At 35.1% G+C, this 23,026-nt stretch overlaps 1 protein-coding gene across 6 annotated transcripts in view; it reads left to right on the top strand.

Moving 5' to 3' along the window:
• The window catches only part of srcin1b (SRC kinase signaling inhibitor 1b), a 49,700-nt gene that overhangs the window by 6,294 nt on the left and 20,380 nt on the right, over positions 1–23,026 (top strand). For 4 of the 6 annotated variants that reach the window (XM_026258456.1, XM_026258453.1, XM_026258455.1 and 1 more), the window contains exons 2-8: positions 7,678–7,919; positions 12,614–12,637; positions 18,207–18,408; positions 19,502–19,827; positions 20,954–21,732; positions 22,603–22,686; positions 22,857–22,897. In XM_026258456.1, the coding sequence (XP_026114241.1) occupies positions 7,728–7,919; positions 12,614–12,637; positions 18,207–18,408; positions 19,502–19,827; positions 20,954–21,732; positions 22,603–22,686; positions 22,857–22,897 (1,648 nt within the window). In that variant the 5' untranslated portion in view covers positions 7,678–7,727. Of the gene's footprint in view, positions 1–6,206; positions 6,327–7,677; positions 7,920–9,647; positions 10,070–12,613; positions 12,638–18,206; positions 18,409–19,501; positions 19,828–20,953; positions 21,733–22,602; positions 22,687–22,856; positions 22,898–23,026 lie in introns of those variants that run through there. The other 2 variants (XM_026258454.1, XM_026258458.1) reach the window with 2 other exon arrangements.

Raw genomic sequence — 23,026 nt, 5'->3', positions numbered from 1 at the left:
TGTTATAAAGAATGTTTTTGCTCAGGTGGCCGAAATGTCCGCCCGATAGAGAAAAGATTTGCTCAGCAAGAAAAAAATTAATTACAGGGAACATTGCCAACAGGATAAAATTCACTCAGAACAGCTTAGGCCATAAAAAAGAAATGCAAAAACCAACGTGTAATACTCACGGTTAGCACTTTCTTCAAATGACTAATCTGAATATTGAGCAAAATATGGTGCTTAAGACATCAGCTCTAGATATTCTTGATAAATCAGTGTGAATGAAGACGGTCGGTGATTTATATTACACAAGCATCGTACTTCTTTTTGCATATTTTGTTTTGTTCAGACAATTGTCTGACACGACAATTACTCCTCCTGCAAGGCTTCGCATTCTTGTCAGAAAAGACAGTGTCTCTCTCTCTCTCTCTCTCTCTCTCTCTCTCATTACTGTTTGGATTATGGATTTTCATATCGGGGCAGAGTTTCCTTTGAAGGCCCCTGCAGCGGTGGGATGCATGCTTCTCTTCTCTTCTCCATCATCCTTTTCTCCTGTCCTCTCTCTCATTCTCTCTTTTCCGTACATTTTTGAAGTCGCTGGCTGTTAAATGACCCTGGAGCTGTGCAAGTATTTTTAAAAGCTCAGACCTCTTGCATGCATCTCACGCACATGCTCAAAAACTACTGTGGGCCTAAATCATCTCTTCATGCTCTCGTGTCATGATGAAGTGGGCACTGAAATTCCTTCATTCAGACTTTTCGTATAATGTGCCCTGCTTCTCTCTGTTTGTCCATCGTTTGTCTGTCTAGTAAAACAAGAACATTGGAGCATGTTTTTGAGTGAGCAATAGTATAATTAGCACTGTTACATTGGCATTTTAAGTCTTCATGTGTTAGCTGTCAAAATGTCTCTGATTGGATGGTCGTTATCAGTCCACTAAAACTAAATCAGGTTTAAAGTACCCATATTATTGGTTATGAAATGTTCATATTTTGGTTTTGGGAGTCCCCAACAACAGGTTGACATGCATGCAAGCTAAAAAAAAAACACTTTCATTGTCTGATAATATGCATTTATTTTTAACCCTGATAAACGACTCCCAAACGATTCGGTCAACGATCCATTTTTCCAAACCCCTACTTTGCATGACACTGATCTGTGGTGATTTGTCCGATTGTTCTCATTTTAATATCATTGTACCTGTAATGCCTGATAAAACAATGTTTGTGAGTGCATGCTGCTTTGTGTACAGCGTTACCAGGGAAGCCGCTATTTTACTGCTCCAAAAGCGACACCTAGTGGCAAGGAATGAATTAGCATTTTCATTCAAACCAACAAATGGGTGGGTAAATACGCTTATATTTAATGTGGACGTCAACATGAAACGGCATAGGATTGGTTTTAAAAATGACTCATTTCAATGATTCAGAGTCGACTCTTTCTTTTGAGAGACGATAACTTATAAATACACGGTGCATTTTCAGATTTAAACCTTTGCAGGATGTTTTCATTCACTTAGAGCGGTGTTACACACTGCATGAAAGGTTTTGCTCGAATAAGCGACAAAGTAGGCTAGATTTTATGCCACTAGTTCCTTTCAGCTTTGTTAAAATGTGGAATGACTGGTGGTCTCTACACTGTCTTTGATGGCATTGATGGTTACAGGTTAATGAGCATGCATATTTAGCTTGGACATGTTTCTGATTCTTTCACAGCATCTGTGACCCCATATGTTGGTTTTGAAGTCCATATGCACACTGACGGTTTTACGTGCATGCTTACAGATGAAAGCGCTACAGTTGCCATTAAATCTGCTTTTCATTATCGCTAGATGCCACTGAGGTCAGCGTGACATGTTTTACTGCTGATGAACCATACACATAGGATGGTTATTCATTTAAGACACGTCCTCTGATACCCGGCGATGCTCCTCACGAGAGGACTGACCCTGAGAACGGCTACATTAGTGTCAATCCTCAATCTCTGGCTGTTTAGAGCCTCCTGCGGGCGGTATGTCACAAGGTCAAAGGTTAAACTGAATCCTGTCTTCGCCGAGAGAGTCCTGAGAGACAGAGAGAGAGATGTTCATTAAAATGTAGTGGCGAGGGGTCAGATTTTGTGCCGCATTTAAATCTCCTGGTGTGAAATCTCAGTCCACGGATGATTTTTCGTGATATGGGTTTCTCCTCATGGCGAAATTAATTAACATTCAGCTATAGCCGTGATGATTTAATGCTCACACTTATAATTAGTTTCCTCGTTATTTTCCCAAAGCAACATGCCTCTTTGTGTGTGCGTAATAAGTTGCATGTTAGATAACGAGCAGAATTAGTTGGAGTTTTATTCCATCTTCCACTTTAGCGAGTGCATGTTTATGTCCCGCTGGTTTCTCTGCTAACGCTGATTAATATCTAATCAGACTTTCACCTTCCAGCAGGTGTTTCATGTACTCTGAAATATCAGCCTCAAGTTATGATTGCCCGTTCATTTCTTCTATGACATCATCACTTCAGTATCATGATATCTTTAATTTGGGATCGTGCATTTCTTGTGCCCTAATTTCCTGAGAGGAACTTGAGAACTGCACAGCAAAATGTGATTTTCTTCATGTTTTCATGTCCAATACAAATATCTATTTTTAAATCAAGAAACATACACTTGAGAAGCACAATGACATAAAATATGATAAAAATTAAATGTGCTTGCTTAAAAAAAAAAAAAAGAAAAATGTAAGAATTATACAAATTCTTCATTTGTAAGTCGCTTTGGATAAAAGCGTCTGATAAATTACTAAATAAATAAATTGAAGAGTGGCCTCTGATTAGTACTTTCTGTTCAGCAAGGATGTTTCAAAGGTGACAGTGAAACATTATAATTTTGCAAAATTCTAATTTCTATTTCCAATAAACAGTTTTTTAATACTTATATTCAAAAAAGAATCCTAACAAAAATGTTTTAGGGTTTCCACAGAAATATGAAGCAGCACAACTGTTTTCAACATTGATAATAATCAGAAATGTTGCTGAAGATCATGTGAGTCTGAAGACTGGAGGAATGATGCTGAAAATACAGCTTTGATCACAGGAATAAATTACATCTTAAAAAGCATTCACAAAGGAAACATTTATTTTAATTTATAATATTATTTCATAATATTACTGTTCTTACTATATTTTTTAGTCAAATGAATGCAGCCTTGCAGAGCATTAGACACTACTTTCAAAAACATTAGAAGATATTACCAACCACAAACATTTAAACAGTTAAATCTAACTTTGCATTAAAATGAGCCCCTTAGACTTTATTTTTCATTTGTTAAAAACATTTTCCCACTGATTTGTGTGATTTCATATATCTGATAGATGGTAACCCCTAGAGCCTGTTAACACATCATGAGACTCACTTCTGGGGTGCAGATGTTGTAACAGCTCAGTAAATTGCTGTCAAACAGCGTTAGGCTTTGCATATGTTCTCTGATTTTCTTTTAATTTCATTCTCTTGTTAGGGGTCTTTAGATGAACTTCCCTATTACTGTGTGCTGCTGGACTGGTTATATGCTGGAGTCCAGCACAGACCAGACTGCTTTATTAGAAACCTGTAGATGATGGATCATCTCTTTTAGATTTCTGTAGTATGATATCATAGTATTGCAACTTTCTTTCTTTCTTTCTTTCTTTCTTTCTTTCTTTCTTTCTTTCTTTCTTTCTTTCTTTCTTTCTTTCTTTCTTTCTTTCTTTCGTTCGTTCTCATCTCAGCCTGTTTGCTCACTCTATGACACACAAACGGTGTGTGTGTACAGTATCTATTGCAGTGTTTAATAGCGAGGTCACCGTCACCATGAGCGATGACCTCCTTTGTGATGTCATAATCAGAAGCACTGGCCACACCCCCTTTGTGCTCAAGGATTCTGGGGTGTTTCTCACTACATTCAACCCTGAAACGGGACTAGAAAATAAATCAAAACATTTTGTATGTAACTTTTTTTTTTTTTATAGTTCATTTAATTTCCTAAAATCGAATTAACTGATTTCTTTGTAAATTTACAGTGTACAGATTATTTCCAGAAATATTATATTTTTTTATATGTCCATATAATTAAATTAATAAGTTAAGTAAATAATCGATTTCTTTAAATTTTCATTGATGCAGTTTACAAAATATTTCCAAAAATATAATATTATATTATTTATTTTTTTTACATTTATTTGATTATTTATTTATTCATTTATATAATTTTTCTTCTGTTAAATCAGCAAGTTTTTTAGATTAAGTTTTTTTTTATCCATTTAATTTCCTAGAAATTATTTACTGTAAGTTAGTATTTAATTGTGTATATATATAATAAATTAATAACTCAATAAATAATTTAATTTCGTATTGTGAAAGAGCACTAAATTTCTTTACAATCCTCTAATGAACCCCAGTGTCTTTCCTGTGTTTTCTTTCCAGCTTTCATCATCTCTCATCTGTTCCTGACACTAAACGATGGATCATTAATCTCCTGGTCCCTTTACTGACTCCCCTCAGACAAGAATTCCCAGAATCCCCCGACACTTACGACCGATCGTTCATACCTGCTTAGAGGCGTCCGGGGGTCAAAACACCTGTCACACCACACTTGGTTTATGTGTCTATCTGAGGAGTGTTAAAACTGGGCTGTAATCAATCTTTGTGCACTCTATCACACACAAACACACGGACATTACATGGGTTCTGTCGTAATTGTAGATGAATGCATGATGCCTGCGGTTATAACCAAGGACAGAGAATAGAATTAATCTAGCTTTTTAATAAACCTGGCATTTCATACTACAAATATTGACAAACTGCTTATGTGCTTCTGCAAAGCACTGATTGGTCCTTTGAGGGCTCTGCTAGCTAGCTGCTGATTGGTTGTCACAGTGGTTTGTTCTACTTGATGAAAATGGGCCTAAAAGTTAAAAGTGTGTAACTCGAATTATTAGAATGGCTTTAAATGTTGTACTGCTTTGCTATTTTAGTTTGAAAGAAATAATATGCCATTGAACCATACATTCTGAACTAATTTCTCACTGTTTATGGTACAGACATGAATTATACTTTACATTTCTGCATTTGTCAGGCACTGTTAGCCCAGCTGGGAAGACTGTTTGCATACCAGACACGATTTGTGTACCTAGAAAGTTCAATAGTGCGGTTCCTTCAGCAATCAGACCGTATATAATGAGATGGAAGAGCAAACTGTTCTACTTCAGCTTTCTGTTTCTTATTGTTTTAGCCTTAACCTTTTTATGCTTTTTAATGTAAATGCTCCTGAAAATAATCACTTTTAAATATGGCAATAATGATTTGTAATACTCAAATATAATTTCATGTTGCAGAGACCCAGTCACTCTCTCATTGGTTAATTGCTGTAGTCTCCACCCACTTGTCCATCTCATTAATTACGGCTCTGGTTAGAGGAGGTTTAAAAGCTCATGTGGTAGATCAGAATATGAAGGACTTTATGATTATATGTGGATTATTCTATTCTTCTCACTCTCTGAAACGCTTTCTCCATTTCCTCTCAGCGGTATGATAATATAATGTTTTCTCCTCTGATCTTTTCCCGTCTCTTCTGTGGGTTTTGTTGTTTTGGGTGTCTTTATTAGTTTGGGCTTCTATTTTGAGCTCGGTGGGTGTTATGTCTCCATGCACAACACCTATGAAAAACAACATTTTTCTCCAGCTCATTTTCACATTCGGTTGAAGAATTTCTTCATATGCAATGCACTTTTTAAGTTTTAAGCTATTTTCTTTATTTATTTATTTGTTTTTTATTTATTTAGTTTATTTTAGTTTTTTGTATTTTTTGTTAGTCATTCAATTAGGTTATTTATGTATTATTTTTTTAAGTGTACACCATTTTTTTCAGTAAATTGCCTTTTAATTTATTAATATTGTTTTGTTATTTGCTTTACTTGTTTGTTTTTTATTTCTTTATTAATTCATTCATTTAATTAGTACTTATATATATATATATATACATTTCTTTCTTTTTTTTTTTTTCTTTTTTTTTACAAATAATTTAGTTGCTCTGTGCTCCTATTGTTTATTATTGAAACACTCATGTTTTAGCTGCATGTTAATGCAATGCAGAAATGAGCTAAATGCATCTCTCTCTGGTTGTATAATGATTTTCTGTGCGCATGACGTCATTCTCGGCTTTATAGTGGTATTATGTGTGTGTTTCTCAGTTTGACAGGTCAGACAGTGTTAGTGTTGGCTGACATGTGCTGGAGCTCAGTGTGATATATCCTCCAGCAAAACACACACAAACACACAAATCATAATTCTTCGATTAGCACGCGGTTGCCAGGCATAGGTATGTTCACGTTCAACCTTTATCACATCATCAGACAATTTCCGTCCCACCATCTCTGCGTCTTATATCTACATCCCTGATTTCCTCTTCCCTCCTTTAACACGTCAGTTTTCCCTCCCGTTGGCTTTGAGAGATATGACTGTGTGAAGACATCAGTGTCATTTTATACGGTTGCTTTACTGTCAGTTCATAAGGATATTCACTAATGGAAGGAATATTATTATTGCTCGCTCTTTAGGTTACTGATTTGTACAAACTCATGCTGCTATAACATGACATGAACTGTAGGAATTATAATGTTTTAAAATGTCAAAGATGGAACCTTTAGACTCTTTTTGTCGTGGACTTTGGTTGGTTGCCTGGCAATAACATAGCAACATTCTAAAAACACTCAGATCCTTAGCAACACCATAGCAACATCTTCTATTTCTATTTGAGAAGATACACAGCAAACAAGGATATATATATATATATATATATTTTTAGTTGCTTATAGTTTTATTTGCATGTTTTATTTTTTATCTTATGAGGATTGTGTGATTTTATGTGATTTTACAGTGCGTAATATCGTAAAAAAATTGTACAGCACTTACATAAACGTGAAAGTGAAGCAAAAAAAAAATATTTATAAAACTGCTTTGGTTGATTCATAGTTAGGGAAATCTGATTGTACCTGTAAATATTTGTACATGATACTATTATAGTATTTATTTATATTTTAAAATGGCTTTCTCTTTTTATATATTTTTTTGTCATTTGTATTAATTTATTTAGCTTTGTAATTGATTGATTTATGTATTTTTATTATTATTATTAATGTTTTTTTTTTGCCAGTACATTTACATAAAATGATTTATTATTATTATTTATCTAATTTAACTGTATGTCATTTTAATTGAATTGAATATAATTTGTAATAGTTTAGTTTTAGTTAACAATAATAACACATCTCTGAATCCAACTTTGCATACTTTCGCAAAGACTATGTTATGAAAAGTGTGTGTTTGTATGTGTGATAACAAAGCATTTAATTATAAGTATACAGTAAGCCATTACACCGAATCTAGGACATACTACAACATCATCAAATTAGTCTTGGAAAGACATCAGAGATTCCAGTCCTCATTTGTAGCACATTGGGTTGTGAGTAATATTAGCCAACAAGCATACAAATTGCATCAGAAAAAACATACCATCCAGTCACTTTAGTCATCATATTTTATAATACAATGTCTTGGGAAGCTCTAATCCTAATCTCGCAAACTTTAGTGTGTATACATCGAACTGCTCCGTTCAACATACCAAATATCCAGCCCTTGACCTTTTGCTTTCTACGTTTTCCTCTCCACAGGTTTGTGAGGGAGAAGGAGAGAGGGAGAACTAGAAGATAAAGAGCTTGTGATGTTGCGTGGGGATGATGCTGAATATCAGCGCCGCTATCACACTCTGGGCAGTAACACACGCCGCCTCTCTAACCCCGACATGGAGGCGTTTGCTAAGCTCCACAAGAGCGGCGAGACGGAGCATCAGAGGAACAAATACCCTCCGCAGCACGCCGCCACGCTGGTCAGCACCAACTGTGCACGGCAGCAGGTAACACACGCGACTATCTGTGTCTGTGTGTCTGTGTGTATTTGATATATCTGCTCCAGATATGTTGAGCCTTGGTGCTCGTTTGGGAGATGCAGGTTTGAATCAGGGCCTGTTTTGTCCTGATTCCACACAGCGACCTTAAAATAACGTTCCAAAAATGCTGTTCTATATTTATGCTCTATGTTTAAATATTGAAAAAGGCCTTTGATGAATGTTTTTCCGCCTGTCATAGTTTTTGTTCTCTGTTTTTTGTGTTCTGTCTGTCATACTTCCTCCCACCTCTAATTATCTCTTTCATCCTCCTCCTCCTCCTCTTTGCAGTCATTCTTCTCTAGTAGGGTGGTTGTTGATAAGTCAACCGTCTCTCCTGTTATTGCACATACTGGGAGTGTGTGTATATATTCACTGGAAAGAAATGGTGTAGAAAAAATCTCCACTCAAACATTGCTGGTGAATTTAGTAATTAAGTACAAAAAAGACAAGTAACACACTGAATTAAACACTGAATTCTGAATCAGAAAAAACTAAATCGTATTTTCTTGTAAAATATACTTTAATAGTCTAATAATTGCTAAAGAATATATAAACACACACACACATGTTTGTTTTTGTGGGAAGTGGGTTCATCCCATAGGCATAATGGTTTTTATACTGTACAAACTGTATATTCTATGGCCCTACACCAACCCTACACCTAACCCTCACAGGAAACTCTGTGCATTTATACTTTCTCAAAAAAACTAATTCTGTATGATTTATAAGCGTTTTGAAAAATGGGGACATGGGTTATGTCCTCATTAGTCACCCTCTCCTTGTAATACCTGTGTCATACCCATGTCATGTGTCCTGATATGACACTAAAACAAGAACACACACACAGACACACACACACACACACATGTACACACACACACACACATGTACACACACACACACATGTACACACACACACGTACACACACACACACACACACACACATACACACACATGTACACACACACACGTACACACACACACACACACACACACACACACACACACACACACACACACATGTACACACACACACACACAGTTGTTAATTCCATTGTTTTGACCTGGACTAATAAGCAAGCACATAGTAACCATTGTACATTTTTTACTCATATTTTTTTAAAATTAGCTTTTAATTTTAGATTTTCAGTTTTAGTTTCATTTTTAATAATTGTATGTGCTTTTTGTTATTTTTATGATTTAAAAAAATATAACAAATTTGTTTTGGTTTTTGTTTGTAATTATTTTAGTTAGCTGCCAATGCAATATTTTAAAATAATATTTTATTTAATATTTATACTAAAGTCTATTTATATTGTTTTAAACAATTTAAGGCTTGGACAGTCAATGTTCAACGTAAATCCAGTCATTATTTAAGTTAGTAACCAAGACAATGTTCAAAAATGTAAGTTTTAACTGATATATTCATCTTTATAGTTATCGTTCCTGGTGTGAACAGGCCTTAACACTGTGACTGCGCAACTTTCAAATGCACAAACACTGAAATTCTCATTAGAAAATGTACAAGTCTAGCTTATATTTGCACCTATGTACAAATCCATATGGCCATTTGCTCTTTTCTTTCAGCCATCCCCCCCCCCCCCTCTCTCTCTCTATCAATCCACTCTTTCTTTTTCCTCTTGGAATCTCTCCATCATTCCTTGTATTTGCTCTGTGTATTTGCCCGTCTGGCTGCATCCATCGTCTCCAAACACCACTGGAATGAGAAAGAGAGAGGGGAGTCTACCGTTACCATGGTAACCAAGCTCATGTAGGGAAATCAATGATATCACATAGCTGGCTGGCATACAGGAGACTGAGAATCAGAGAGAGGAAGAGCACTGAAGGACAGAGACGTTCGCATTTCACTTCCATAAAGTGACGTATTAGTGCATGAAACAGGAGAAAATGTAGGGCGGGATTTGGATTTATTCTTCAGGAGCCGGTTGGATCTTGCGATGTGAGCGTTATGTATCAGAATGTGATTTTGCTGTGGATTGTGGGGGTCTGTTCTCCAACTCAAAAACCACCGGCACACACTTTTGAGGATTTCTGACAGGGACGTGAAGGCTGAAGGTCAAGTTCACCCTCCATAGCATCTCCATGTAACCCAATGGTAAAGATTCTTAAAATTGAATGTTAATATGCATTAAACGTCTGTATTAATGCTGGCAGCAATTCAGAAAGGCTGCATTAACTATAACAGTCAAATAAAACCAAAACGGTTATTTGGCTATTATAACTATCATTTGAAACCTTGTTTCTCAGGTAATTATGATGAGAGTTTTTTTTTGTGGAAAAACATGCACTGAATCGTGACGTGCACAATAAGACCAGGAGTGTGTATTAAAGTAAATAGGATCCATTGTACATGCAATTTCATGTTGGCTGTTAGCTTCAGGATGCAGAGAGAGAGACTAGCTAAGGAAATGACTACAGTCCGTAGATGAGGAGTGGAGAACTAGATAAAGAAAGTCGGCCGAGAATGGAGCTAATTAATTAGTCATGGTATCATGGAGGACATGAGAAACCCTCAGTGAACAGACTGACAGCTTGATGGTATGATTGAGGATGTAATCAGGTGCAAATTGTGTGTGTGTTAATGTATTATGGTGGGACTTAATATATAATTGCTCTCAACCTGAAAGCATGAGCATTCACATACTGTACCATTATACTTTTAAATTTAGACATACTTTAAAATGAAACATTATATTCAAAGGGATTTGTTCTTTGCAAGCAACATCCATCCATCCATTCTATTCTATTCTATTCTATTCTAACCTGTTTTATTCTATTTTATAAATGTTTCCAACTGGTTCCAAGTTGAATGTAAAGATGTAACTATTTACTTTGTTTTATAAATAAATAATTTAATTTATTAATAATAATATTTAATATTTGTTTTATAAATAAATAATTTAATTTATTATTATTATTAATAATAATAATAATAATAATAATAATAATAATTAGTATTAATATATTAATATTATTATTAATAATAATAATTGATGTTGTTGTTATTTTGCCTTTTTTTAATCTAGAATAGCGTGCTTTTTAAAAAAAAACATCCATCCATGCATGCTCTATTTATTTTATTTAATTACCGTAAGTTTTTGATTACCTACAGTACTATTCATAAACAGTTCCAATCAGTTCCAAGTTTAATTTAAAAACGTCATTCTATTTTTTTATTTGTTACGTATTTATTTAGTAATAATAACAATGATGATAATAATAATTTGAGGCTTTTTGATGTTTTTCAGTCTGGAATTGCATGCACAGACGGATTATGCACAGATCAGCAGTGTTTTATGAAAGTAAAACGGGAGATTTTGGTTTGATGTTGAATTTAACATGCTAAATTGTAGTGATGTTGTAGATTTCTGTGTCGTCATAGCAACAGTGTAGGTGATTGTATGACATGGAGGTATAGAAGCAGGTGTGGCCTGCCGCAGTGTCTGAGTGTGTGTGTGTGTGTGTGTGTGTGTGTGTGACAGAGAAACACACACACATACACACACAAAGAGAACCATGCCTGTGTAAATGAGACATAAACAATGAGAGACAGAGAGAGGGATTGAGAGAAATATGACGAGAGGGATACAGGGTGGGTCTTCATCTAATTTCTGTTCTTCCTCATACTGAACTACTCTTACTGTAAGTTAACTAAAGCCCTTCTCCTAATGAATGTGTGTGTGTTCGGACATGTGAATGTGGCTTTTGTGTTCTGCTCTGACACACACACTTCTGCTGGTCTTAGTGATCAGCTAAATAGCATCTCAAAACATAGTGAGCTACCCACCTTTCAGGGCATGTTTGAACATTTAATTCAAACAACTGAGCATGTCTGTGCAAAAATGTTTTGTAGGCAGTGTTTTGAGTTTCAGATAAAGAGATACATATAAATAAGAATTTGAAAGCATGTTTGTTTAGCTCTAAAACCCACATGATAGTTTCCGAAAATTCAGAAAATTTGATGTTGAAAGTCTGAAATAAATTTCCCTCATGCAAAAACACTGTGTTAAACCACTGACCTAAGGTTTTTGACACAATCAAGGACTTTTCTTAATTTCTTAATTTAAAGTATATCCATATTTTTCTATTCCAACCTGAATGTTTTCCATGGATGAGATTTTTTGGGGTCGTTATAATTATAAAAATATTTTTAAAATGAGTATCTTATACTCACCAAGGCTACATTTCTTTATTAAAAAGAAATAAGTACATAAATAAAAAACAGTGATATTGTGCAGTATCATTACAACATTAAATGTTTTTCAGTGTCATGTGACTTTTCAGAAATATGCTGATATGCTGCTCAAGAATAATTGTTTATTTATTATCAGTGTTGAAATCAGTTTGCTGCTTTGTGGAAAGTAAGCATGTATTTTTTTCACAGCTTTCTTTTATGAATAGAAAGTTTAGCAATTTAACATTTTTGCAGAATTTTTAAAGTTTTACTGTAAATTTTGATCAATGTAATGCATCCTTGCTAAATAAATATATTAACTTATTTAAAAAAAAAAAAAAAAAAAAAAAAAAAAAAAACATAACTGACCCAAAACGTTTGAATGCTAGTTTATGTGTTTAAATAGATGTAACCTTGCATAACTCATTACTCTTTCCCTTTTATCTTGATCTCTCATTCTCTTAGCAGCCACATTACTGGAGTTTTAAGGTAAGAGACATCTCTCCCTCTCCAAATGTATGTGTTGCATGTTTATGTATGTTTGTGTAGCTTTAATGATCCTCAAGGAAAACTTCTGATGCAAAACATCACAGTATATCCACAGTGCAATCAAACTAAACAATGCATGACACAAAATGGCACTGAATAACTGAAATGTATCTATGCATTAACTGGTAATGGTCTGCTGAATGAATGGTGAAACGCTGCTCTTGCTCAATGCCTCACAGGGAGTAACATTTAATGCTAAAGTGAACACAATGCATTCTGAAGGTGCATACTGGGATAATCCAGTGGCTCCGTAGGAGCATTTATTATGGAAACTATATGGCAAATTATTTATTTATAGACTGTATGCATTTCCTGGAAGTCCATCTTCAAGGCAAACTCCTCCGCAAGGTTCCAGAGCACTGACTCACCTCCATTGTAAATGCAGCCTATGACATCAATGTCTTCAAGGGACTTCTGCAGGTCTTCAAGATGTGAGAAGTGAAGCAACCGGACTGCATCCCCTAGGGGCGGTCGGGACACCTACCATGTATTTGACAGTTGGACAATGCTGGAAATCCTCCAGAGCTGAGATACCTTTCACAGTATCAGGAGAGAGGACAGGTTTTGAAGAACCCTACGGAGCATCCCGAGGCTGATTTGGTCAAGCTGTGCACAGCCTTAATAGTCTTCTTTAACTCCCTGGAGAGCTGAACGTGACAAACCTACGATCTGAAGTGTTACTAAGATCCTTTTGAGCAAAGAAATTTGCCCTTGGCTTTCTTCTGGTTTGCTCTCTTCTTGTAAACTGTATAAACCTTGGGAAGAAAAGTGTTTTTCATATGACGAATGCAGTGATCAGAAAACCAGGAACATTTTTGTGGTCAAAATCATTGAAATCTCACTTGTTATTATGTATGATTTATAAAATGACGACAGAACACATTTGTGTTTAATTGTTGTGGGTTGCCTAATATTATTATAATTAATAATTTTATGATGCTTACTGGCCCTTACTGGTTTTAATAATACTATTCACCAAAAATCACACTGTAAATAATAACCAAAAAAAAAGCAGATCAAAACAGTATCATATTATAACAAAATTAGTACTTTACAAAAACACATTACCAAAAAAAAAAAACCTATGTAAAAAAAAACAGTATTTAAAAAATAATTGTATTTAATATTTTCTTTTCACAAGCTGTAATTAACACCATTTTTTTTACTTCATTTTGCTTGCTATAGCTAATTATTATTATTTGCATTTTAGACTTATTTTGAACACAAACGTGTTTGCTTTCTGCAAATGTAGTTTATTGCAAGTGTAACAATTTAGTCAATTATTACTTTTTTTAATTCACTGATGGAACGTTCGAGAATGTTTAAAATTGTTCGCAAAACAGCGCCATGTTCAGCTTATATTATATGGGACAAACAAACAGTATTTTAATTGAACTTGAATAGTCAGTGACTATAATCATCATAATTAAGCTTGAAACCAATAACCGTTACTACATTTGAATTTTAAGTCAGTTGCCTTGCTTCACGGCCATTCATAAATCTTCTCCCGTGGCCTCATGGGATAGTAAAGTGTTCATCGAATGCGCACTTCAGCATCCAGGAGAAAGAATTAGGTCATCCGGGTACTTTCCGCCTTTTCGAATTCTATGAATTCGGACATACTACTCACCTCACATACTGTTTTTCGACTACTATATAGTAGGGAAATAAGATATTTCTTATGCAGAATGTGTCTCTTTAGATAATTGATGTAATAGTGCTCTCAAGTCAGCGGTTTCCTCGCGCAATTGGGCTACTTTTAAACCGCTGACTTGGCAACACTCTTGGTTTCTTCATGGTTAAAGTAGCCAAGTAGTGGCAATCTCACAGCACCCTCTGTTGGTGAAAATAATCACTACACGTTTGTTACATGCTGGTAGTGTACTGTAGGTCGTTTTTTGCTATATATTGTTATGAACGAGCTGTAAAATGGGGACATTTCCGAGGACATGAATCTAGAAGCTGCCTGGTTGCCCTAGATTGTAAACTCTTTGACGGTTTCTGGCATGTGGAAACGCACGGCTTGCTTTGGTTAAATTGGCCCCAGGTGTACCGATGAGCTCGCGGCATTCTGGACTACAAGAGAACCATCGGCTGTGCTGCACCAGGTTCTTTCATCACTGTTAGATTTTCTCACACGCATACATTAGATCTGAATATTAATAATGAATATCAATAATGAATAGATTACGTTAAGAATTCAGCAATTTATAATTAGCTGCCATTTAGACACTTAATACTGGGTGATTGTAAATGCATTTATAGCTGAGGCAGTTCTGCCCTGAAGTGTCTCGCTCAAGGACTCGATCGTCGGGCTTCGACAGATTGCATTTCCCTGAATCCCTCTTCTCTAACTGTTTCCTGTCCAATCCTGTTAAAGGTAAAAATCCCATAAAATCTTTTCAAAAGAAACCAGTGTTAGCCGCGGGGTTGCTGTAACCTCTAAGATACACTGTCCAAAAAAATTTCTCTTATGCTCTAAAAAGTATCTTATGCTCTCTAAGGCTTCATTTATTTGATCAAAAATACAGTAGTACAGCAGTACAAATACGAAATATTATTGCAATATAAAATCGACATTTTAATGTAGCCTGTTTTAAAAAAAATTAATTTGTTCTGAATTTTCAGCATCATTCCTCCAGTCTTCAGTGTCACATGATCTTCAGAAATCATGATTGTATGCTGATGTGCTGCTCATGAAAGCTTTCTGGTTATTATCAGTGCTGAAATAAGCTGTGTTGCTTTTTCAGGATTTTTCTATGAATAGAAAGAATTTATTTTAAAACGAGAACAGCATTTATTTTTATTAAAACATTTTTGCGAGAATGTTAGAGTCTGAATAGTAATTTTGGATATGTGTAATGCATCCTGAATAGGATATGAGAGCATTATAGGTGATATTAGAGCTTGACAAAAAAAATCACTCAGTCAATAAAAAAAAAATAGTATATAAATAAAGAATTACTTTGTTGTGGGGCTTGCATTAACTTAAACGTTAATAAAATAAAATAAATGAAGCCTTGGTAAGCAGAATTAATTTTTATATATATATACTTTATACAGTATTACAAGTGCTGGGTGTCATTGCATTGCCCAATAATATCAGTCCTGGATTAACACTTTCCTCCCCTGATCAGTCGATTAGCAGCCTTTGACTGAGGTGAAGAATTTTGCATCTGACAGTTGGATATTACAATATTACAAAGACCGAGTTCCTCGACTTCCATCTGGATACTGTCTGTGAATCTCTGTTTCCAGGAAGAGTTGAGATGTGGACCAAGTGTGAAGCACTTAAGCTGTAACTGTCTGTGTCGAGCTCAAATGTGTGACACCAGGCTTGTGTGTGAGGTGAACTGTACGAGTGACACTACACAGAGCTCATGGAAGATGCAGGAAGTCGTGACGGGTTAAGAGACTGCTGGATGACTGTGCACCTGGAAAGCCATCATAACCAAATACTCTCAATGTCAGTGACATATCATGTCCATTTAATAAGATGCACTTCTTATTGTTTTGACAGAACTGTGTGTGTATGTCAGGGTTATTGTAGTGCAGGGTTTGTATTGAACTAAAATCAAATATAAAAAGTATTATTTTATTTTATTTTTATTTTTAAACTTATATTATTTTAGCTTGTATTTTATTTTATTTTCATTTAGTCTAACTTGATGCACTAACTGAAACTAAAATTGAAATCAAAAATTAATAAAAAATTTATAGAAATAAAAAAAAACTAATAAGAATAAAATAATGTCAAGATTATAGTCAACTTAATCTAAAATTAAATCCACAAAAAATATATATTTTTTGTTAATTGAAATAGAAATTTGTTTTTCACTAAAGCTAAATATAAAAATTCAGAAAATTGCTAAAACAGAACTTTTCGTTTTACTTCACAACATTTCTCAGTTTTAACTTAATGTACTGAAATAACTAAAACTGATATACAAATTAATAAAAGTAATAAAAAAAAACATCAAACCAAAAAATTAAAAACTGTGTTATTATAAACTAAAAAGAAAACATTAAAACCATAAAATAGACTTTAACTGTAACTTAAAATATTTTATTTCAGCTATAATATTTTTTATTGTCATTTAATTTAACTTTAGAAAAACTCAACAAAATCAGTAAAACTTTTAAAATTTTAATTAATACAGAATATATAAAATATATAAATATAATAATAAAAACTTTATAATATTATCACTGTGATACCAAAATAACACTTTTGTTTATTTATATAACTCATTAACTCAATACATTTACATAAATGTACACTTCACACCTTCTTTTGTTGTTGCCAAGTCACTAGCAAATCTCCATCTCTCATAAACACACGCCACACTGTTGAGGCTGTCATGCTAATTAATGTATTAACTAAGGGGAAATTAGGTTAATTCACTCTTATTGTGAAGCCATTAACCTGTAGCCCATAGAGAAAGATTCCAGAATCAATGATGCTGTGATTCTCGGTAGATTTATGCATCCATAATTACAATATATTGCCAAACTAATAGATTTATTTGGTTTGTAAATAGATATTTGAAACTTGCAGCACATTCCTGATTATATCTCTCTCTAGAAAGGAATCCCAGGACTGTTAACACCCGTGAAATTTGGCATGGAGGGGCACAGCTGCAAACATCTGTCCTGTCCATCAAGACTTCACGCATTCTGATTGGCTGGAATGCATGTCAATCAAAATGTATTTGCCAATCAGAAGTGTAGAAACAGTGTGTTCAGTTTAAGAACGATTCTTAGTACTGCAAACGTTCTCTGTTATGCACCGCCACATCTCTGACATCCATACTGTATGTGCTGTGCTGAGATTTAAAGGAATCAGATATTGCTGCATGGTGTAAGTAGAAGCCTTTCGGCTTGCAAATTCCAAATTTTTGCAATTGTTTCATTGTTTGTTAATTTGTTTGAAATTTTGGTTTGTTATTTAAGAAACCTCTGGAATATCATAGTATGTTCTGTGTTGTGTGTATATATATATATATATATATGTGTGTGTGTGTGTGTGTGTATATGTATATGGATATGTTTAGTTTATGGTATGTTATAGCTATATTAAAAGTATTCAAATAGAAAGCTAGAAAATATAAAGTGTGAAATCTTCCGACCTAAAAAAAAGAACAGAAATGCAAACATATAATCATATGAGTGAAGAGCTAAATTGAAAAATCCACATGAATTTGAGGATGCCTCCTGTGGGATATCTTCTTTTGCTTCAGCCACAGCAGCAGTCGAGCTGACATGATCATGTTATCAGCATGATCTGACAATGTTTCAGCCTGCATGCGTTTCCTTTCACTACTTTGGACACACACACACACACACATCCCAGTTTTCCCTAGACGCTCTTTTGCCTTCCCATCACAGTGGTTTCATTACCCTTGCAAAACTGCTAGTTCTGCAATACGGGTGGTTAGAGAGTGTTTCCTCCATCCCTCGGCTCTGAGACTCACACTGATCCGTCTGTCTCTGTCTCTGTCTCCTGCAGGCGCGGACTCCACGCAGCGCCGCGGGGCTGCAGCAGCACTCACTGGGTGAGCAGGTGGGAGGGCGAGTGTGTTATGCATCTGCGGAGAATTTGGAAAGCATGGCCGATGCTGAGCTGCCGCTGGGCTTCAGTCGCTCCAACATCCTCAGACAGAGTCTTCCACTGTCACGATCGCCCAGCCAGGCTAAACTGAGAGCACCGGGTATGACACATCAACACTTCTGTTGTAATGTTAGGCGAGCTTTCGTGCACCATTTAATCATTTAGTGCATGTTGGCACTCTCTATCTGACCTGGATTTGTTACTTGTTATACTGCATGTATAAATAACCTCTATTTTCATTGGCTAACCTCCATATTTAACACAGTTTACAATCCTCATGAAGGACTATGATGCTAAATGCTGAAGGCATGTAAATACTGATATTTTGTCTGCTAAGTTTAATTGTAAGTAAATGCTTCCTATTATTCTACATTCATACTTTACTTTCATTCAAAATTTGGGGTTGATAAGAAGTCATTTACGCTCGCCATGACTGCATTTATTTGATCAAAAATACAGTGAAAACAGTAATACACTGTGCAATATTTGTATTATTTAAAATACGTTTTCTATTTGAATATGTTTTGTCATTTATTCCTGTGATGAATTTTCATGAATCTTCAATGTCACGTGATCTTTCAGAAATCATTGATTTGCGGCTCAAGAAGCATCGATTATTATTATGAATGTTTAATATTTTTGTGGAAACCGTGATTTTAGGATTCTTTGAGGGAATACAAAGTTCAAAAGAACAACATGTATTTGAAAAAGAAAAAAAAATGTTTGTAAAATTATATATATATGGAAATTTGTCATACAGTTGAAATGCATCTACAAATAAATCCTGTCGTTCAAACAGTAGATTGTGGCACCATCAGTGATAGTTTCAATTCCCAGGGCATGCATGAACTGATAAAAACATGCACTCTGAATGCAGTCTAAGTGAAGCGTCTACATAAATATAGATTTATTTCCCTGCATGAGTCAATTTTGCAACTTAATTTAATTTCAATAAAAAATCTGGGTGAATCAGGCAGGGAGTTTTTACACTCTTAGCAGTTATGCAACCATCCAGACTGAGTCTGACAAAACCAATTATACACAGTTAGTTCTGGTTCCCTAATTTGATTGGACAAGCAGGGTTCAATATTTTATATAGCTGCGAGAGAATGTATCACTTTTTGTATAACTCAGTTGGACTGTTGTATTGCATATCAAATATCGACTAAATCAATTTTTTGTGTCTTTCTCAGCGGTGTTGTTTTTGCAGTTTGGTGACGAGACGCGGCGGGTGCACATCACTCATGAGCTGACCAGCATGGAGACGCTTCACGCCCTCATCGTGCACATGTTCCCTCAGAAACTGACGATGGGTGCATTGCGTTCGCCCGGCACAGCTCTCCTTATAAAGGATGAGGCACGCAACATCTTCTACGAGCTGGAGGACCCTCGTGACATCCACGACCGGTGTCTCATCAAGATCTACTGCAGAGAGGCTCCGCTACGAGACACACACTACAATGCACAACACACAGCCCACGCCGTACACCACACACACATCGCCAACGGAGACCTGCGGGTGAGTGGACACGTGGTTAAAACCGATAGCTGTGTAACATATTATGTCAAATAAAACATCCCAATGTCAGTAACTAACAACAAAAAGAAACATAAGCATATTATTTCAATTCTTAAATAAGTATTCATACATTAAATTAACAATATTAAAATAATAATCAGTTTACTATGCTCTCTTGTTTTTGTACTTTAAATTATACATTCGTTCATACATTACATAATATAATTTTACCAATGTTTTACTGTAAATTACATGCATTATTTTTTTAAGATATATTCATTTTCTTCTTGAATTATAATTTATACAAAGATAATGCTTTTTTCTTAAAATATAATTTTACACTTTTTTACAGTAAAATAACATTTTGTTAAATATAATATAAATTCACTATAAATTGTAAAGTTTCAATCTTTATATAGTCTACATAAAACATTTTTTACCAATGTTTTACTGTAAAAGTATATGCATTTAGATCATTCGATTCATTTTAGATACGCCTTTACTTAAATTGTAAATTACAAAAATAATTTATTCTTTACAATAACGTATTAACACTATTTTTTACAGTATATATATATTTTTAAATATAATATAAATTCACCAAAAAAATAAGTTAACAAGAGAATATATATTTTCTTGAATGTATGATATTTATGAAATAATTATATTTTTATATAATAATAATTTATGGTCAGTAAGATTTTATTTAATTATTTGTTTGGAAATAAATTCATGTTTTTATTCATTGATAAAAATATTAAATGTAACAAAAGATTTCTAATTCAAATAAATGCTGTTCTTTTGAACTTTCTACTGATTAAATAACTTTTTTTAGGTGTTTCATGTTTTCCAAAAGAATATTACACAGTGCAACTGCTTTCAACATGGATTATAATAGGAAATGTTTCTTGAGCAGTGTTTTCATTTTGGAATGTTTTCTGAAAGATCATGTGACACTGAAGACTGGAGGAATGATGCTTAAAATTAAGCTGTGCGTCACAGAAATAAATTTCATTTTAGAGAAAACCTGCAATATCACAGTTGTGTTCTGATACTATGAAATTTTTTTCTGTCATGTGTGTTTAACTTCTGACTTCTTCTCTCCCGTTCTGTCTGACTCCTCCAGAGAGAGCTGGTGTACACCTCGAGGGAATCCTCTCCCACGCGGCGTTTAAACACACTCCCGTCTTCCTCTCCTCCCTCTGGATCTCCGTCACGCTCGCAATCACGTCTTTCTTACACAGGTGGGCGTCCGTCCTCTTACGCGGGTCCCCATGCCTCACCTCAGCTCCACCCCTATCAGCAACACCACGCCCACCCCGGAGGCCACGCCTCCCAGCAGGCTGGCCACTCCCACCCTGCATTTTGCTCCTCCCCAAGTGCCATTCTAGAACGGCGTGATGTGAAGCCAGATGAGGAAATTACATCATCCTCGAAAAGTGTGGTGTTGCTAAAAAACGAAGCGATATACGCAGACCCATACACGCTCGTCCAGGATCCTCGGCTCAGCGTTGCCTCGCCGCAAGCTCTGGCGTACCGCCGTGGGTCTGTGCGCTCTATTGGTGGCTACCCTGCTGCGGCATTGCAATGTGAGCTCGAGGGTGCCCTCTACAGGCCCGGCGGTCCTATATATGCAGATCCATATGCTGCGATGGGCTTCCGCACCCTACCTCCAGCCTCGCCTCAAAAACTGTCCGATGGCAGGGATCCGTATGGCAGCCATCCAGGAAGAGGGTCCCCTGGGAGACATGGCTTTCGTAAAGATGGCACTGTGTACATAGAGAGTCCAAAGAATCGTCCAGGAGGACCACCTCTGGAGCAGATATGTATGCTTGGGGGCCCCGGAGGAGACGGAGGGCCATTACCAGTGTACGGCTCAACATTACCTGGTAATGAAGAGACCAGGTGAGAGTAATTTCTGCTTAGGTTTGCTCTCCTTAAAGGGATAGTTCACCCAGTAATGAAAATCCTGTCATTTACTCACACTCATGTTGAGTTTATTTCTTCTTCTGAGCACAAAAGAAGCCATTGGCTTTGGACTATGGTTTTTTTTGATTACTCACATTACTCAAAATATCTTCTTATGTGAAGAAGTTTGAAACCTATACAGATTTGGAACAACTTGTGGGTTGAAAATGCAAAAGTTTTGCAAACAAATGCAGTTTTTCCTCTCATTGAAATATAGTTTTTCTTCCTACTACATATTATTTTAGCCACAAAAGATTTGTGAGCAAATGCAAATACTTTCGGGGGTGATGCTAATTTTTTTGCAAGCAAGCGCACAAGCATTGAAATAATTTTTTTTCTGCCCACCTCATATCATTTCTATATGTAGGTTTTCTAAGGGGAGCCCAAAAGTTTTACAAGAGAACTTAAAAAAATTTGTGAATGAAGGCACTTTATATTATATTATATTATATTATATTGTCATGAATTCGATTTTTTATTACAATTAATTATATATATATATATATATATATATATATATATATATAATTATAAGTAAATATATAAAGATATTTTAAAATATATATTCATTTTAATAATGCATTATAATCTAAATAAAAATATTTTACATATTTATTTAAATATATTTTGAATAATTTATAATGAATTAATTAGACATTTTATTTATAATTGTTTACAATAATATGTATTTTTTTATTTAAGATTTGATTTAGTATCATACGATTATGTACACTTTTTGTTTGGATGAACTGCAGTTTTGCGAGATAATTTAGTTTGTATGTGTTTAATGGTATTTTGTATTTTTAGAGAGCGCATGGAGGCCATGGAGAAGCAGATAGCCAGTTTAACCGGATTAGTTCAGAGCGTTTTGACCCGAGGCCCAGACAGCCCGTAAGAAATCTGCACTTCAGTCCAATACTACTGAATCTCACTATTAAACCTGAAACTCTTGAATGACTTTTGAAGCTGTCAACATTCATTTTTAATAATGCCTGTCCATTTAACTTATATCAGCATGCAATTGGAGTTTGTCCCCCAAGCTTCCTGTTTTTGTCTTGCAGTGAGAAAGCAGAAACAGCAAGCGACTGCTCTGCACCAGAGAGTGAGTACCATATGGTCTTAGTGAGTGTCAGTATGGCTTGTGGGAAACATTGCTAAAAACGTTTACAATTTCAAAGATGAAGACATTTTATGACATGCACTAAAACTACCATACTAACAAACACAATCA

The sequence above is a fragment of the Carassius auratus genome, unplaced genomic scaffold (genome assembly GCF_003368295.1).
Source record: "Carassius auratus strain Wakin unplaced genomic scaffold, ASM336829v1 scaf_tig00214714_1_2670353, whole genome shotgun sequence".
In the NCBI taxonomy this organism is placed as follows: domain Eukaryota; kingdom Metazoa; phylum Chordata; class Actinopteri; order Cypriniformes; family Cyprinidae; genus Carassius; species Carassius auratus.
The sequence above is the reverse complement of the archived record's forward strand: the minus strand, read 5'-3'. Positions and strand labels throughout refer to the sequence as shown.